Source organism: Papilio machaon, chromosome 2 (genome assembly GCF_912999745.1).
Source record: "Papilio machaon chromosome 2, ilPapMach1.1, whole genome shotgun sequence".
Lineage (NCBI taxonomy): Eukaryota > Metazoa > Arthropoda > Insecta > Lepidoptera > Papilionidae > Papilio > Papilio machaon.
The window spans coordinates 2,916,422-2,936,412 of record NC_059987.1 but is presented as its reverse complement, the minus strand read 5'-3'; the positions used below and the strand labels follow the sequence as shown (position 1 = coordinate 2,936,412).

Genomic DNA, 19,991 nt, shown 5'->3' with positions numbered 1-19,991 from the left:
ACAGAGCACCTAAGTATTCACACTTAATGTATTTCTATAATCTCTATTTTTTCGTATTTCCATACCAATGTTGTGGCAAAAAAAAAAATTTGCAATCTGGTAACATCACAATTTAAATCTTTATCAAAGGCTAAAGAACACAGATTTCCAATGCCGTAATAAATAAAAAAAAACTTTATCAATTATTTTTAAATATCAAATTCATTATCAAAGCAATCTATTATAAGCCATTTGTATGGAAACCTAAAATTTATATTTCTTGTATTAATTTCTATCTTTTTGTGAAAGTTAAAAAGAATTATATTTTGTTTTGTAGTTTAAAATAGAAAAACAATGTTGAATATTTATTTCATTTCGAGATCCCAAATTCAGAATCAGTGTGAATAGTGAGTGTAAGGTAAAAACTTTCCCGTCACTTTTAGGAGGTAAATAATAAAACAAAAAATTCTAAGCCTAAATAAATCTTTATTTAATATGTAATTTACACATGGAATACAAAATCTGAGTCTAAAATAATAAAAAAAAACAAAAACAGGTTCATGATTAACTCATTAACCACAAAATCGTATTTTTGACAAAGAAATAGATTCGATCCTCTCTTGACAATAAAATGGCCATGTGAAATATCTTATTACTAGCCTAAAATTTAATCTAATGATATTTTAGTGTAAGTAGTATTACAAAAATTATGACAACCCACTTCCTATTATAAATGCTGTTTCAAAATACATCTCTTATAATATGCGGCTTTTGAGACTTGCACCTGTTTAAGTTGTTACAAAATAATATTGTTAAAATGTTACCTTATGTTAAAGACAACCACGATGATGTCAAAAAAAAACTCTTAACCTAAATAAAGTGATTTTTCTAGTCAAAGTAAATAGCTAAGTTTACTACAAATCATATTTAGTAGATTTCATCTACCTACATTATATCAAATGGATTGCATTATTAATGACACAATATTTTAGATATCAGTGCAAAGCTAGAGGGTGGGAAAACCTTAATTATATGTAATATATTAGAAAACACTTACCAACACTAGTGAACTAACCATTTTGTACTTTGTTCACTAATAAAGAACATGAAGATAAATATTGAGGCAGTGAAAAAATGATTATCTTATCAGTGATTTCTTAATTTTACTTATTAATGATTAATGAATATGAACGATTTAAGATTACAGAGGCCCAGGAAACTTTGACCTTTAAGGACTGAGTACCATTCGGTAGGTAGTCATGATTATAGATGTACTTTTGATTCACTCATTACTGCAGACTATTACAAAATGCAAAAGGAGGCAAGGATAGTCTATGGGAGAATTTTTTATACCATAGTAAAAAGGTTAGATGTTATTTGTGAGTGCGCGTTGATTGTTGAAGTCCAAGTCACCGGTAGTGTGGGATGTAGCGCGCTGGTACCCCAACAGTTGACATGATCAACGTTACATTATGCGGCAATTCTCGTCTCCCTCGCGTATTTCTCCGGTCTGTAGAAAGTAAAACGTAAAAGACGACTAAAACAAACTTATACTTATTTCTATTAATAGAATAAATAAATAATTATCTGAGGCCGAGTGAAACAGTAAGAGTGATATAATTAAAAATATATATTAACCTGTTCGCGGCGCGGGAACTTGTGCGTGAGCTCGCGGTGTCGCTGCGAGCTTGTGCTCACTTGCCGTCGCTGACGCTCCGACACTGCAACTTCCTGACAACAGATAATTCAAACATTAAAACATATTCAAAGAGTAATAATCATACGAGACGTAAATCAAGTCATTATTTTACCAGTGTAACGTATTGAACGTCAATCAAGTCATAACCCTATGCAGAAACCTAGGACTACAAAAATATTTTCTAAAATTACAAGTCTGAAATTAGTAGAAATACAATTGTATACAAAATAAAATCAAAGTAATTGATACCTCTTGGTCGATGTTATAGAGCGTGGTGGTGAACTGGTCTGCGACGAACCACTTCTGTCCCTTCATGACGATGTCACGCGGCGGGTCGTGGTCTGCGCCCACATCGGCCGACCACACCGTCACCACGGCCCCGGGCTCCGCCTTTACCGTGCGGTGGAACTTGAACACTGTCTCTTGGTCACCCGCCTTGCGGATTATCTGGTACCCGCCCAGGCTTTGTTCCTGATGATAAGAGTTTTTTATAAGAAAATAGGAAATGTATAGGTGTTTTTAATTACTAAGTAAACCTTGTCTTATAGTATATATAGTCTTGTAATATATATTCAATATATAATTAGAAAAAAATGTCCTGTATCAAAGAAACATTGGTCTGAAGAGACACTAAACATTCAGAGTACTGGCATATCGACATACTTTCTTGCCCTTGTTGCGTATCTTAACGAAGCTGCCGTTGGGGCAGGCCTCGCAGATCTCGAGGTCTCCCTTGGCGGTGGAGGTGACGCTGAAGTCCTGCAGGCTGCGCTCCTCGGTCTCGTCGAGCAGGGTACGCTTGCGGGCGCGCAGCGGAGTGCCGCGCCTGCCCGGGGTGGCGCGCCCGCTGCCACTCACCGACGCCCGCGACTCCCGCCCAGGGGATTGCCCAGTTAGGTTCAACCTGCATTTATAACCTTTTTGTTTAGAATTAAATGGACAGTGAATTATTGTTCAGAGATGCATTAAAATATTTCGTAAGTAATGAATTCAAAATGAATGCATTCACCATTGAACTAAACATTATCAGTTGATAACTTGTAATACTGTGTTTACTTAGCAAATATAAACAATAAATGGTCAATAAAAACTTGGTCATCAAAATTTTACCATTGGTCAGCAGCGAAATACTCTATATAAGCAATTTATACACAACAATACACTTTCAAAAGGTTGGGTATATGGGATAGTGGAAAAGTGGTTGGAATTAATAACAAAAATATCTACATAAATTAGAAAGTACCATAACTCTACTAACCTATCCTCCTCGCCTTCAATGAGCGCTCTATAGGTGGCGATCTCATGATCGAGCGAGATCTTGATGTCCATGAGCGTGGCGTACTCTCGCAGCTGCGTGGCCATCTCATCCCGCAGACGCGCCAGCTCCTGCTCCAGCGAGGCCAGGTCCTCCGCGTGACGTGCGCGCTCCGACTCCAACTGACGCTCCAGCTCACGGCAACGGTTCTACATCACATGTTTACATTAGCAATCGTAAGACTATGGCCACATCAATGTAATGCTGTTAAGAGGTCCCTACTGTACCAGTATACGAAATTTCGGCAAATAACTACATTATTTATTACTAATATTATAAATGTGAATGTTTCGATGGATGGATGTTTGTTTGAAGGTATTTTCGGAACGGCTCAATGGATCTTGATGAAATTTGGCATAGATGTAGAACATAGTCTGGAAGAACACATAGGCTACTAATAAAGTTTATTTTTAATTCCGCGCGGACGAAGTCGCGGGCGAAAGTTAGTAATTAATAGTATTTAGACAATTTATATAGTATTGAGACAGAAATTACTTTTTCAATAGTTTGAAGATTTGTAAAAGTAAGTCAACATTTTAAAACATAAGATCACAGTAATGACAGCGATACATACACTCAGAGCTGCGTTCTTGTTCTCGAGCTCATTGAGGTTGGAGTTGAGGCTGTCGATGCGCGTGCGCATGGTGCGCAACTCCTCCACCGCCACAGTGGCGGCGCTACTGTTGCGGTTGGCCGCCGCCTGTAGATTTTTCAGCTAAACACATAAAATTAATGTTGAAAAATTTGTATAAGATCATTAAGTTTAAACATTCGTAATTATTTCTTGAATATAATTAAATTTCATGATTCAGCACAAGAACTATATAGATCAAATGTAAAAATTTTAGGTTTGTTAGGTAATTTGAACGAGTATTATCTATATATATAAAAGAAAGTCGTATTAGTTACACTATTTATAACTCAAGAACGGCTGAATCGATTTGACTGAAAATTGGTGGGCAGGTAGCTTAGAACCAGGAAACGGACATAGGATAATTTTTACCCCGTTTTCTATTTTTAATTCCGCGCGAACGGAGTCGCGGGTAAAAGCTAGTTTACAATATTTAGCAGACACCTTATTCTCATAGAGGGCTTCAATGTCTTCGCGATTTGCCTTGATGTTGGCCTCCTGCTGCTCCCTCAGTTCCTGCAGGCTCTGTTGCAGCTTGGCCTCGTACTGCTGCGCCAACCGTCCGTCTGCAATTTAAGTTAAATTAACATATGTTGTCTTAACCTTTACCATATTTAGTGCTCACATATTTTTAGTATGAGCTTTAACTCGCCAGTTCAGGTGGCACTAAATTTGTTAATATCTCTAACTTTGTTTAGAATTAAACCCAGATATATAGTTTTTTCTCAATCATGAACCAATATTAGGCAAAAAGAAATACATTTTTTTAGGATATAACAAATATACTACTTGTATTAGGTTGTACTAGTCATCAAATATAATTTTTACCAACTTCTAGTTAATTCTTCTTCACATCAACAGTATCAACTCACCAATTTCCGAGATTTCGACCTGTCTGCGAGAGCGTGTCTCGTGTAGCTCTTGCTGGAACACCTGGTCCTTGAAGGTGAGCTCCTCGCGCAGGCTCTGCACCGTGTTCTCCATGTCGATGCGGCACAGCATCTCCTCTTCCAACGTCTTGCGCGTATCGTTGTACAACTTACGCAACTTCTCCAACTCTTTGGCCAATTCCTAAGAAAGAAACTTAGAGTTAGCAGGTAGGTATTAGCTGTAATAGTTGAAATTGATTAAAGTGTTATACAAGGAAAAATAATTTTACAACGATAAAATGAGTAAGGCCAAAGATAACTTCAGTTGTAAACGCTTGTGGAAAAATCAATTTCATTACTATCATATACATTATTTTGAAATAGACAAATATTTCCATTCTTTTTTCCAAATATTAAAATATAGCGGCTCTAAAATCGTGTTCATTAACACTGTAATACATACACGGGCTTCATCTTGAGCTTTCTTCTTATCAGCCAAAGCAGTGTTATATTTGTTACTCTCTTCTGTGTAACGCGTTTCATAATGCCGCACCAAATTGTCTGCCTGCTGCCAATCCTTGGTCTTCTTTTCCAATCTGTAAATGATATCATATTTATAAATAAACCAAAACTAGTAAAACTGAGTATATCAAATGCTGTTACCGTAGGCTCGCTGATAAAACAACCTTATTCTTAAAACGATAAAGTAAGAATTTGAATTTTTCAAGTTTATCTTGGCTAATAATGATTGTTATTCATGTTAATGTGAGTCGTCCATTGCGCAACAATACGCGGAACGGAATGTTTGTGTAAACACGTGGACGTGCCTGGCAATAGACACCGACGATGTTTTGTCGCGTAGGCACAAAAACATATTGAAACTTGAAACGATTACTCTTAATACAACTTGAGCTAATAATAGAGCTAGATTTCATAAATTACTGCCTGAGTTAACAATAAATATGAGCAAACGACTATGATTATCGTCTTCGGAGCAAACATTTAAACAAAATGTTAGACCGAACGAATTTACAAAAACGCGACGTCGTCGACAGTAGCTTAGCAATTTATTAAAAGACGAATGAGGACATCTATGAATAGTGTATTATTTAATTTTGTTTTTACTTTATTGAAATTGAAAAAAATCAACCTGTTAACAAACTTGTACTAAAATTGTTCTGTATAATAATTTTCAGTAAAATCTTAGTCTCTATTAGAAAATTAAAAAATAAAACGGATTTTTCATCTTTTTGCTCTTTGTTTAATTTACCGTTACCGCCCACTGTACAATAAAGAGGGAGTGAACATTCTATTCTTTTTTTTATCCTAGGGATTAGAGCGCCGCCAAACGATTAGCTATCCCGCATAGATAGCCTTGGCCGAAATTCAGTTTTAAAACTTTAGACGTGAAGTTTATTTTTAAGTAAATGCGTCTGATAGGGCGACAAATAAAAAACGTTATAAGATATTTTGTCGCTCATAAAAATAGTTACCTTTGCTCATTTTTATCAATTTATTTGTCGCGTAGTTAAATGTATCGATAGATAACAATAATAAAACGCTATAAGACATGCAACGATTAATTAATATTGTTTTATAAAATATTGCAAATGTACAAAATATTAAAAATACTTGTGTAAATTATAATACGATTAGATAAATACTTTATAGCCTTGATTATTTACGACAAAATAATAATTCCGTATTTCTGATTATATTGTTGTTTATTTAAATCTATATATATAAAAGAAAGTTGTGTTAGTTACACCATTTATAAATCAAGAACGGCTGAATCGATTTGACTGAAAATTGGTGGACAGGTAGCTTAGAACCAGGAAACTGACATAGGATAATTTTTACCCCGTTTTCTTTCTTTTTTTTTTTTTTTTATTCCGCGCGGACGGAGTCGCGGGTAAAAGCTTGTACGTAATAATAATAGAAAATAACAGATGTGCGACATAGACTATCCATAACAATAACATAATTAGATTTAGCGTAGTACAATGCGGGAGGAAGCGACGCGGGGTAGCCGATGATTACAATTTTATCTTTATTTACGTTCGATAAGATAATATGTTGATAAGATATGTACAATCCATAAATTAGAAAGGATGACGAAAACAAAGATCTGAAAAAAGCTATTTATCAAGGTCAAAAGAAAGTGATTAAAATTGTTTTAAGATTTTTTTTATTTAAATGATTTTATTTTAAAGAAGTAGTTTTCTGTAAATATAAATAATACTGCTGATAAATTTAAAAATCGTTGTAGGTTACTTAACAATTGTTTTAAGTCATAAAATATAAAACTTTAATATTAAACATTAAGGTCGCGTCACCTTATGATAGCAGTCATTACGTCATTATTATTCACGAAAGTTACGTCATCTTCGTTCATATACTTTTGAACTTATAAATAATTTAATATAAATTTGATGATGCATGAGCTTTGGAACTCTTAATGTACCAATATGTGGTGGTAACATAACAATATTAAATTAATATGGTATATTTGAAAAATAAAACTATAATTTACTAATATTATAAATGCAAATGTGTGGATGGATGGAGGTTTGTTAAAAGGTATCACCAGAACACCTGCATGGATCTTGATAAAATTAGATAATGTCTACATAGTCTATACACAGTCCACACTGTCTAGAATAAAAAAAAAGACAGGCTACCTATGATCCGAGAAATCCGTTTTTTCCTTTCAAGCTACGGAACCCTAAAAATAATCAAAACTAGCTTTTACCCGCGACTTCGTCCGCGCGGAATAAAAAATAGAAAACGGGGTAAAAATTATTCTATGTCCGTTCCCTGGTTCTAAGCTACCTGCCCACCAATTTTCAGTCAAATCGATTCAGCCGTTCTTGAGTTATAAATAGTGTAACTAACATGACTTTCTTTTATATATATAAGATAAGATATGTAATTTGAAAGTAAAACATTGTACTATTATTTACTTATAAGATTTTAACCTTCAGGTATTAGATTACATGTTTCTTAATCTATTTAGTTTAATATTTATGAAAGAAACTTTGTGACATTGACCCATAAACACTGTATATAGGATCTCTATTGAATTGTGTAATCATAGTGATAAAAAACAACAAACAAGATATACAGATAGTATCAAATTAAAGTGACAAAATAGTTCAACCCAGAAATTATGTTGATTCAAGGTCAAGTTTAGTTTATTTTTTTAGAGTTGATGTTAGAAACTATTGTTTATTTAGTGACAAATCAAACCTTTACAAGTGTGCAAAATAATCTTTGTTTATAATTTTTATTAGCTTTAGTGCTAAAAGTAAAACTGGTGCAGTGGAGCTAGGTCAGCATTACCTTGACACCATTACAATGTATACAAGTTTACTATCAGCATTATCAATGAGACAATTTTGCAAAGCTATCCTTGTTTGAAGACGTAAAGTTTTTTCAAATATTTTTACTATTTGAAAACTTGATTAATATTAGTTGAGCTTAAGTGTTACCATACACTTATATATTATGATTCTCAGTACCTATTTCTCTTATACATTATTTGGAGATCATTCCAAATAAATATGTATATTTTTGTAAATAACTTGCAACTACTGTATACAAATATATTGACTACTACCCACATTAAATATCAACATGTTTATGTTACTATGTTTTGCATTGATGCTCATATAATATATTAAACATGCAAATTTATAGTTGTATAAATTTGAAAACCATGTGAATATATATATCAACTAAATCTAAGATCTATGTTATGTAAACAAAAAGATAATAACATAATTTTAGCATTTACAAATTTAAATGTAACACTATTGAGAATGATTTGTTTATACAGTAAGGTCTTCATTTAGAAAACAAAATTATTTATTTTCCATATTGTTGCATATTCCACATGCTTTTTCGCAAGCTGTTACAAGCTTATCAGTAGTATTTACATGTGTGATCAAAAAAGTACTCAATAATATTTTGAAACCGAAGAAAATAGGTATACAATTGATGTTATTTAGGTATGTTAAATTGGGATATGATGTCATTGTCGTAAAGGCGAGGTCGCCCGCACTCGTCACCGCTCCCGCGCGCTAAACGCCGCCGATGACGTAAACTTTATACTAAGGTTAGCTTAGCCGGAAGAAATTCCTTTAAGTGACCATCAACTTTTTATTTATTTTTATTCCGCAAATAAATTTTTATTTAACATTAAACTGAAATAAACAAAATACTTACTTCTTAGCTAATTCATTGTTTTCTTCACGTAATCTTTTTAAATCTATATCCATTCTAGCTTTTTCACGGCATGTTTCATCCAACATCCTTCGAGCTTCCTGAAGCTCATGTTCATACATCCCCTTGATATTGGATACCTCGCGGGTGATGACCTCCTGTGTAGTTTGTATCTCGCGACGCAACCCTGAATTCTCACTTTCAAGCTGACGAACTTTGTCGATATACGCCGCAAGGCGATCATTGAGGTTTTGTAAGGCATCTTTTTCTTGTAATCGGCTATGTCTTGTAGGACTTAGAGGGCTGCTGGGGCGACCGGCTGCGCTAGAAGAACGGCTGCCAACAGGAGTGCTTGATTGAGGTGGGCTTTGCATAGATGACACAACACTTACATTAGACGACGATGTAACAGTCTTTTTGGATTTTGATGACATGGTGAAATACTTTTAAGTCACAATAAACAAATTAAGCACAAATTGAGTACTTGCAATTCGTTGCAAGCGTTGGATTTCGTGAACTCTCAAAGCGAATCTAAAAATCTAACCAACCGAGTAGGACGCGTTATCACGTGACCGTGAGTCATAAAATATGTTGCCATTTGATTTTTATACAACCAAGAATATTGATGAAGTGAGAAGAAAGGGAAAAACTTTAAAATAGTTTTTAAATAACAACAAAAATTATTTATAGTCATAACTTTTTTTCTTAAAATTAACTTACAAATTCGTAAGTTATGTTGTTATGTACCAAATATTCGAACCAAAACTTTAGGAAGACCGCGTCACTAGTTTGTTTTGTTGTTGAATGAGATTGAGGTCTTTTACATACTCTTCGTTGAGGTGAATGAAATGGAACAATGTCAAATTTAGTTCAAACATCAGATCAGAGTGATCAGTCTGAGAGTAAATAAATCTTAATCAGTATCAGTGTTTTCTTGATTTCCTAGGATTAGAAGTATCTAGGTAGCAAAGTAATAAAAATAGCCGGAAACCTTTTTTTATATATATTAATTAGAATGTTTTGTGCCAAGATATATTAATATTACTTGTGAAAATGCATTTTTCGATTCCTGACGTGCAACAATTCCGTGATGATAATGGAATCACTTATACGGTAAATAACATCCTCCCTCTTATTAATCATTTTGATAATATGCAGTTTTATTTTTTAATTGCTCTGTTCAAGCAGTGGAACGAAAAAGTAAATTTTTATTTTTTTTAGGGATATAATATTTATATCGATGGATTTTTTCATTGTACTACGCGATATAAACAACTGCTCAGTCTTCATGAACAACTTCAGGCACAAAATCCCTACCTCAAGTTACCACAGTTTCCACCAAAAAAACTGTTCCTCACAAATTCTCAGATTGAGGAAAGAAGAATTCTTTTAGAGAAATACATACAATTAGGTAACATTTTTGATTTTAATTAATCCTTATTATATTTTCAATAAAAACTTTCATATTTAAAATGTCTATTTTTAACGTGTTTGACATGTTTTAGTGGGACAAAATCCTATTCTGGCATACTCTGATATACTCACAACATTCCTTTTTTCCGCTCAACAAGAAACTCATTGTGTCAGAGTGCATGAAGTTGATATAGAAATATTTTTAATGAATGGCTACAGAATACCACTATCGGTATCATCAACAGATGCCTCCGGTGTTGTCTTGGATATTGCCTGTAATTATATTAATTTATCAAAAGACTTTGTAAAATTTTTCTCCTTATACTTATTTAATTGGAGCTGTGCAAAAGATGGTCAGCCATGCTTGAAAAAGTTAGAGGAATATGAATCTCCATACATATCTCAGAAGTATGTTAGGCCTGATGACAAAATAGTTCTCCGTAAAAGGTAGAGTATAACTTTAAGCATAAATTCTTTATTTAACTCAATTATTGCCACAGACCCAACTGGCATGTTTACATTCATACACATAAATTATAGTGGCATGTAATGTCATGATTTTATAATTGCAATTTTTTTTTAGTTATTGGGATCCATGTTACGATATGGATGTAATGTCTGATAGAGTGTCATTAGACTTGTTATATTTACAAACAATACAAGATATTGATTTAGGATGGATTGTAGTGAACTCACAAACAAGAGATATTTTAAATTCACATGAATCAAGGAAAGAAAAGAAAGAGGTGAGTGTTATTGCCTTTCAAATTTGTATTTGTCCTCATAATTTGACCATAATTAAAGCAGTTAATCTTATATCTAAATTCCGCTATTCATGTTAGTCTCTCCTATCCCGCTGGGTTGCCTGGAAAAGATTGTTATAGCAATAATGCCACCCTTGCTTTGTAAATTAGTTTTTAGTTAGTTTTCTGTATAAGTTATAATAGCAATAAGAGTCAATAAATAAATAAATCCCATGTCAAATGTGAATCTTTACATCAGATTGATAAATTTTTTTATCAATGCCTTTTTATGATATATTTTTTCATAAATAAAGTTGAATCTGGATAAGCGAGAGTCCAAGGGACTGCAAGATTTTTCTCTAACCAGAATTTCTTGCTTATGATGCTTGTCAGTCGGAACCAGACAATGATCTGCTTATAGAGGTTTTTCGATTGACCAGGTTTGACAGTGATGTAATATTTCTAAGGGATTTAAAACTATGATCTATGACTATAATTAACTTCATATGAGATGTGTCATAACATTCTATTTATATATTATGAAACATACAATAATAGTCTAGATAAATAACATACCTATTGTTAAAACTAACGGAAGAAAGTAAAAACTAACAGTAAGATGTATATTAGAATTTGTTAATAAGTCAGTCATATAAACCATAGTATCAAAAGGGCTGCTTAATTTTTGTCCAATAAATGAATTTGAATTATTCACAGTAAAAAAAATGTATAGATTAAATTTTTCCCGATCTTACTTTGCAAATATCGTTCAAGTTTTTAAACTTTAATTTATGACATGCATAAAGCATATGAAAACATTTATTATTGCAACAAAAACTAATTAACCTCACGTCCATTGCAATTTAGATACGCAATACAGACAAGGTTACATAATGTTACATGTTTAATATAAAGGTCAGGTCAGGCAATTGGGATCCAATAGCCTTGTTAAAATTGAATCAGTGCTTATATTGTTTCTCTATTTGAATTCATTTTAAAAATCCAACACTCAAGATGACAATGGGTAATAAGACAAAATATAGCATTTTTAGTTTATTTTCTCCGACCAAAAAAAGTACAAAAGTTGGAAGTTGTCCATGGGTAGTACTTTCGTCATATATTTTAAGCATATCAATTGGCTGCTTGCTTATTTACCTACTTCTACTATAAAACACATGTTCTAAACTATGTAGTGTATTACAAAATGTCATCGTAACAAAAAAGTGCTTTAATGTTGAAAACGTTCTCTTTCGCCCGACGTCGGGTCGGGACGTATAACTACGCATAATTACCGCGCAAAAGGAATGAATGGGTGCTTGAGCAATCGAGGGTTGCAGCGCGGGACGAATGGATACGGGTTCACCGACTCCTCTAGGATTGTTTTATAATTTACCCCCACACAGAAATGTTTCCGTCTACTTTAAATAAACTAAAAGTCTAAGTTGAATCATTTTTGAATTTATTAAATTATATACTGTACAATCTGCACATTAATAATTTATATGGTTAAAATTAAAATTTTATTTGATGTCGAACCAAATGTTCTATTCTAAGCTCACCTGGACATAATTTAAGTGTATGTGCATTTTGTCGATGTTTTTGTTGTAGTTCAAAGTGACAAACGAGTAAGTGGTCACCAGACTACGTCAAAATAGCAAAGCGACCGCTGTACATAGACATCTTCAAACAATAGATGATTTACTATGTCTTATGACGCATTTAGATGAACTCACACCTGAGCTATTGGATATAATAATTCCTATTTATAAATCACATAAACGGCCATGGTGTCAGAGACCAGACAATAATAACTTTTAACAATATTGTTTCATGAAATAATGTGACAATACAGAATTAATCTATTAAATTAGTTTACATAACTCTGATATATGATAAAACAATATACTTGAGTGATACACCAGGGAAGTGAATATAATAACACCATTCAAAATCAACCATCATCTCATTAAAGTCACAACAGTTCACGACGACACAGACATACATGCTAAATTTACGTTGTTTATATAATTGTAGTACATAGAAGTGGCTCGTAGTTGCCGGTACTATGGTAGAGTGCCCGCGGGCGAGGCGGTAACGGAAGCGCACCACGTGACGGGCGGAGCGACGAGCGGAGCGGGCGGCGGGCCGTGCCGCGTTCGCGTCTCTCTCGCCTCTAAGGAGCTGACGCTGACCACCATTACCCAACCCGTGCGGGAGCAGCGCTACAAAGTTACCAGGATGAGGTGCTGGAGGATTACAACACTGCATACCGTAAGTTTTTTTTTTTTCATTTATTTTCCAACCGAACTTGTTCCCTGAGCGGCATGCAAATCCCTATTGAATTATAATTCATTTGAATACAATTTGTTTTCCTGTAAACAAATTTAATAAATTTACAGAAATTATTTGCGTATGTTTATCTATATTTTAAACGTTGCAATATTTATCCATACTAATAAAATAAAGCGTAAACACACACTTCTTTATAACGCAGGATTGTAGAAATCAAAGCATATTTTAAGATAATATTTGCTGTAGTAATAAAAAACCCTAAACTTATGACACTTTTTAGGATATATATTTTTACGACATTAAACTTATGGGTTCAGTAAATTAAAAAGATTATATGGGAGAAAGGGACAAAAATTGCAAGACAATAGCAGCAAAGATGGATGGTTGCCATGGTAATGGCAATTCGAAGCAAATGCCGAAGGCCTTCGTTGTAATTTGAGCATTTGAATTTTTACATTTGCAATTGAAAGTTTTACGCAATGTAATGAAGCAAAATTTTTCTGTTTAACTAAAATAAATGGAATTTCATGCGCATGAAGCCGTACGAGAATAGTTAGTATATTCATAATTCATAAATTAAACGGCCGGCTTCAATGTCTAAAGATTGATATTTTAGCTGCAATGCTTACGTAATGCTTTGACTTTTTCCTTATTCCACGGTTCATTTTGTAATCGTTAATTGGTTTATTTAATAACAGGCTTTATATAATTTGTTACGTTTTATTCAACCTTTTTACCTGGCTTGATTTTTGAGTTTTGTTCATTGCTGAGAAATACCGTAAAATATGAAAAAAAAATCCAAGTTAAATGACGCAAGCATATAGAGATATTAAAATGTGCCAGAACCAGAATGACGATAGATAACTAACCCACGGTTAGTCAGAGGAAACAAAAGAACCCTCTTAAATCAATAACAACGGCTCTTAAAGACGTTTAAGTGATTAACTGTAAGCAAGTGATTCGAGATCTCTTTCCGGTGCGTTTTATTTTGCGGTCCCTGAACTCTTTATCAATAAAAACACTCGGCCAAGAAATTTGTAGATAAACTAAATTCAATATGATAACGAAAGACGTCTCTTAAATATTTTACAATAGTGAAAGCTAATTTGGTCCCAAATGGTACAATAAATCTATATCTATATATATAAAAGAAAGTCGTGTTAGTTACACTATTTATAACTCAAGAACGGCTGAATCGATTTGACTGAAAATTGGTGGGCAGGTAGCTTAGAACCAGGAATAGGACATAGGATAATTTTTACCCAGTTTTCTTTTTCTTTTTTTTTATTCCGCGCGGACGGAGTCGCGGGTAAAAGCTAGTATTGTATACAACCAAAATAATGTACGACGTAATTTTTTTCTGGAAACCTTGTTAGCAATAGACGAAGTCTCTATAATGTCGACCGCACCGTATCAAGATCCTGTGCGCCTCTGTAGCAAATAAAGCGATCTATTACTACGATTATTGTATTTATATTTATAAACATTAACAGTCATAATTCATTGATCGTGAGATTTCGTCGTCAGATTCTTGGAGTTTACGTCTTTTTTTACATTGAAAAAAGAAACAGCGTGGTCGTGCGCTCTTGATGGCTATATTCTTTTTTTACAGATGGAAAAACCACAGACTAACGGGCATGGTTCCTTATTAGAAGACACCAATAAGCATTTTGAGCTTTCCTTCGAGTACCTCATAAGTAAAGACAATCTTGAATGGATAACGTTAAGGACCGAGCATGCAATTTTCATAAGCGTATGCTTACAGGTAAATATTTTTGTTTTTTTGAACCGAATAACTCGAAACTGTACTATTTATGTACTACAAGGTAGTAAACGAACCAGTATCCTCCAGAATTCGCCGAAATTGCGAAGCGACCGCTGCCCATAGACATCTGCAATTGTAGATGCGTTGCCTACCTTTAATCAACAGACAACGAACACACGGAAAGAGTGTTCACTTCCTATGCGACCCCAACTTTCCCTTTCTATCTTTTATTAGATTGAGAATTGAAAGAGGATTAAAAGTAGTCCTCAGGCATCACACTCATTAGCCAAAATGCGGAATTAGTTCCACTTCACGTGTGTCTTCTGTGGTCATAGTTTATCACCGGTCGAGCCGGTCATTTTAATTTTTGTGCAACAGATATTGTTGCTAGCGACTACCACTTATTGATGTATTAAAAGTAAATTAAATTTGGTATGGATAAGAATCTATAGTATGTTATAAAAAAAGAAACATTTTGAGTGTAATGAGCGGTATCTGTAGGTAATGGGTTTATTTTAATAAATTTCAACTTGCCATTAACTAGCTATATTGTTCGGAAGTAGCATAGGCGATTTTATATAATTGTAATAATTTGTATAAAACGTTACAATCAGTCGATCATATCATGTCGAATATTGTTTGTTCAAAATAAATCTAATTAACACATCTTTTTTATGGCTTCATAATCCAATTGTCTAATTGATTATGTGTACGATTCACGTTTTTAAAACAACAAAATGTAAGACGACTTTACTGTACAGAATTGTATTTCTTTTAAAGAAACAAACTAGTTTTTTTAATGTTATAATCAAATTTTATTGTATTCAATGGACAAGGAGAATTTGTATAGAAGATTACTGAATGGTGTAGGATTATTTTTGATGAAACATCTATAGGATCACTTGTAAACCGAATTGTTGGCGTGGCGACGCTTGCCGTGGCGACGGGTCGCCACTCTATACTGAGGTATACATATATATTATGTGTAGTAGAGTGTACGGTGTGGCGACGGGTCGCCACACTATACTGAGGAATACATTATTAATATTATTCCACATATTTATTTTTTGTTTAATTTTATATATTTTTCTTAATAAAATCTTAAACAATATTAAAAAATATATAAAAAATCTGGATACGTCGGCAGCGGAGCCTTGGGCCCAAGCTACCGGCGGTTAGGCCTCCAGAGACAGAAACCTCCTCACAATGCGTGCCGTGCTCAGGAGTACCGCCTTCTGTGCCTGGCCCCTCACCCACTTACCGAGCGAGAGCCTCTCTAGGTGGTGATCGAGGCTCTTCGCGATTAATCCATTCACGGACAGCACTGTCGGTACGATAATTGTTGACTCCATATGCCACATGGCTGCAATCTCGTGCGCGAGATCCAAATATTTTGACATGTTGTCTGTCTCTGCCTTCACGAGATTACAGTCATGGGGAATACTTACGTCAACAATTATCGTACGTCTCGCAGATCGATCTATTATCACGATATCAGGCTTATTGGCTACAATAGTCCTGTCCGTGATAATAGATCGATCCCAGTAGAGCGTGATATGACCATCATCGAGAACTGGCTCCGGTGTGTATTTGTAGTACGGCACCTCCGAAGCGATCAGACCATACTTAAGAGCAAGTTGTTGATGGATTATTCTGGCTACTAGGTTGTGTCTGTGCAAGTACTCGGAGTTAGCAAGGCGAGAACAACCGGAAGTGACATGTCTGAGGGACTCGCCAGGGCAGTGGCACAAAGGACAGACATCTAGCGTGCCGTCCCTCATAATGTACTTCCGGTAGTTGTATTATTATTATAATTATTATCATTATTTATTTAATTATAATATTTTATGCATATTACTTGTACACACACGATGTTTCACATCTGCCAGGCGTCCCATGACGGCTCACAAGTTTTTTAAACGATAAATCAGGATTTTTCGATTATCATTGCCATTAAAAGAAATAGATAAAAAAATACGTTAAATAAGAAATTCCGAGATCGATTACATTTCACCGTAAATGTCTTATAAAAAGTCGTCTTAAAATCAAAGGTTGATTCAACCAATGTACTTTAATAAAATGAATTCGTTTCAGTCGATAGTGGACGAGCTGATGCGTCAGAAGAGCGGTTGCGGGCCGTCGTCGCCCCGCTGCAAGCGCGGCGGCCTCACGTACTTGCGCCGCGATGGCTCCAGTCAGCTCATCACTCCATCTTCTTCCAGCGACACGCTCAGCTCTGTTGTATGTATTTACTGTTATATTCACTACTACCTTCACTCGGCGTGTATTGTAATACCAAAGTTTAATTTCATCATCAGCTCACCGTACATCCCCACCGAGGGGCTCGGAGCCTACCCCAAGTTAGGGGTGACTAGGCCATAGTCAACCACGCTGGCCAAGTGCGGGTTGGTTGACTTCACACATATCATTGAATTTCTTCTCTGATATGTGCAGGTTGTATCACGATGTTTTCCTTCACCGTAAGAACGTCGGATAAATGTACATATGTAAATCGAAAATCGAAAAACACATTGGTACATGGCGGGATTCAAACCCAGGACCTGCAGATTGCAAGTCAAGTGCTTAACCCCTGAGCCACCGACGCTCTTAAAGTTTAATTTAGAAGTATAATATTACTTCATTTTATCTCTAGCCATATAACATTTTGTAATGATAGCAAATCTGTGGAACATTAGTTTGTTTAAAAAAATATTCTATAATAATGTTCAGTAAACTTTTCTATAACTGTTTATTTTCTCACAGTCTGCTTTTTCCTTTAGGACAAGAGAACAATTAATATTTTATATAAATTACAGAACGGAGATTCAATTACATCCGGCAGTTCGCGGGAAATATTTTCCGTTCAGAAGTTAACAGAGAAGTTCGCGTCCGTCTCCTTCAAGACAGGTAAAGATTGTGTCGAAAACAACGCCTTTGAGGCGATAGGAGACGAAGAATTGTAAATATTTTCTAATATTTTTACTAACGTTGCCAATGATATACATTCATGTAAAAATAAATAAAATCTATCAAATATTTGTACAGTTTCGAAACTATTTTATGTAGATATACTGTTTTTTTTTAATTTCTTTGTGGCTATGAATTCTAAAACTGCCATCCACTTGCCAAGCCATTCCTAAATTATAATTTTTTTTTTTTTATGAAAAGTTACGATATTTTATTGTATATGAAATCAACAATCCATATTGATACCATCCATTGTGGCATTGTCCAATTTTTTTTAATATTTTGTATATTTAATACATATCTGTAGGCCTAATTGATATCACAATTAAGGTTAGAATAATTATATAGATGTAATAATTCATATTTGTAAATGACGTCTAATAGACAGATGTATGACGTCATAGACATGTCTGTCTGAAATTAAAAATAATTTAATCGAATTTTATCAACAGGTTTTGTCTATATATACATTTTTAAATATACATAGATAATAAGTATTGTAATTCTAGTATAAGCAAACTCTTTTTTAACTCTATTTCCACTAAATATTAATAATACTCACATAACATAATTTGGAGGAATAAATATTAATGCATGTTTTTTTTTTATATCATCATTAATCCATAAAAAACAAAACAACAGAAAAAATCATCGCATGAAAAATATCGTTTCTATGTAATTTGTTTGTAATGTAAATGCTCGAATATCTTCATAAAAAATTGCATTTTTTTTTAATATCTCCTAATACATAAAAATTTCAAGCTGTAAAAGATTCTCAAATGAAAATAGATTAAGTCATTCGAATCATTAAGACTTAAAGTTTTTAAATTCCATCATAACATAGTCCAATAACATTTCATGAAATGATATAATCAAATCAATATTATTTTGTTGAAAAAAGAAAAATTGTGTCGATTCGACTTGTGAGAGATAACATCAAATGTAAGTAACAATGATACACTGACACTACAAAATCTATCTATCTATATATATAAAAGAAAGTCGTGTTAGTTACACTATTTATAACTCAAGAACGGCTGAATCGATTTGACTGAAAATAAGTGGGCATGTAGCTTAGAACCAGGAAACGGACATAGGATAATTTTTACCCCGTTTTCTATTTTTTTTATTCCGCGCGAACGGAGTCGCGGGTAAAAGCTAGTATTTAATATTTTTTCATTTGGTCTGTAACTCACTCTTGTACTATTATAATTTTACCATGTATTCCTTGATTTATTTATATCCCGGGTTTACTTCAACATTTGAATAACACAATATGAAGTTATGAAGTCAAGTGTGTCTGTCATAAGTTTATATCAGTGATACATACCAATATTGTTAAGTGTATTAAATATACACCTCTAATGTTTTATACCAGCCCCAAATAATTCTAGTTATACATATTAAATATTGTGTCATGTTAATAAAGTTTTGGAAACTTTTGTATTGATGTATAAATACATTGGTTAAATAATGAATTGTAGGAATATTTGAACTTATCTATTGCTTACAAACCAGTTGTGGGCCTTTACATTTTATCTTCTTACTAAAGAAGGCTATTTTGTTGTATGTATCATCTCAAATACACTTCTTAGAAAATTTATCCATATTTATACAAAATATCAATTTACCAGTTTTTTGTCGCAATACAATGTTAAGATTGTTGTGAATACGTAAAACTTCTAATTTTATTTTGATATTTAATTAAATTGTATTATATGAATCTATTCTTAATCTATTACTTTTTTATTATGGATGTGTTCAAAACAATAGGTAACTAGGTGTGTGATCTATGCCAATTTGTACACTTGTATTTTGACTTGATTTTGCAGTAGCAAAGTATTTTAATTTATTATCAGAGATTTAAACAATACACTTTATATAAAACAGTGACTTTCAGTGTAATTTACCCCATTCCATTTTTTGTTGTTTATGAAAAATAGTGTGATTCCATCTTTTGATGGGACCATAAATTTATAATTTTATGTTTATGAATTAATTATGTTCCTTTATTCCATAATTTATAAACTTTTTAGAATGTGGTTTTTGTTCTGTAAAATATGAAATGTAAAAAAAAATTTAGACATCCATAAC

At 33.5% G+C, this 19,991-nt stretch overlaps 2 protein-coding genes across 2 annotated transcripts; one reads left to right on the top strand and one right to left on the bottom strand.

The window, feature by feature from the left end:
* Window positions 1-571: 571 nt before the first annotated feature.
* Window positions 572-9,288, bottom strand: LOC106709307 (lamin-C). Its single transcript, XM_014501086.2, has 10 exons — window positions 8,721-9,288; window positions 4,957-5,089; window positions 4,497-4,695; window positions 4,069-4,190; window positions 3,568-3,708; window positions 2,937-3,142; window positions 2,342-2,582; window positions 1,928-2,149; window positions 1,618-1,710; window positions 572-1,489 (listed from the first exon to the last, which is right to left on the bottom strand). The coding sequence occupies exons 1-10, from the start codon at window positions 9,149-9,151 to the stop codon at window positions 1,445-1,447; spliced, it is 1,833 nt and encodes a 610-aa protein (XP_014356572.2). The 5' UTR covers window positions 9,152-9,288; the 3' UTR covers window positions 572-1,444.
* Window positions 9,289-9,558: 270 nt separating this feature from the next.
* On the top strand, window positions 9,559-18,056 carry LOC106709275 (sorting nexin-17). The gene is made up of 8 exons (XM_014501043.2): window positions 9,559-9,830; window positions 9,939-10,128; window positions 10,223-10,577; window positions 10,714-10,876; window positions 12,908-13,144; window positions 14,778-14,930; window positions 17,025-17,171; window positions 17,747-18,056. The coding sequence occupies exons 1-8, from the start codon at window positions 9,771-9,773 to the stop codon at window positions 17,891-17,893; spliced, it is 1,452 nt and encodes a 483-aa protein (XP_014356529.2). The 5' UTR covers window positions 9,559-9,770; the 3' UTR covers window positions 17,894-18,056.
* Window positions 18,057-19,991: the final 1,935 nt, after the last annotated feature.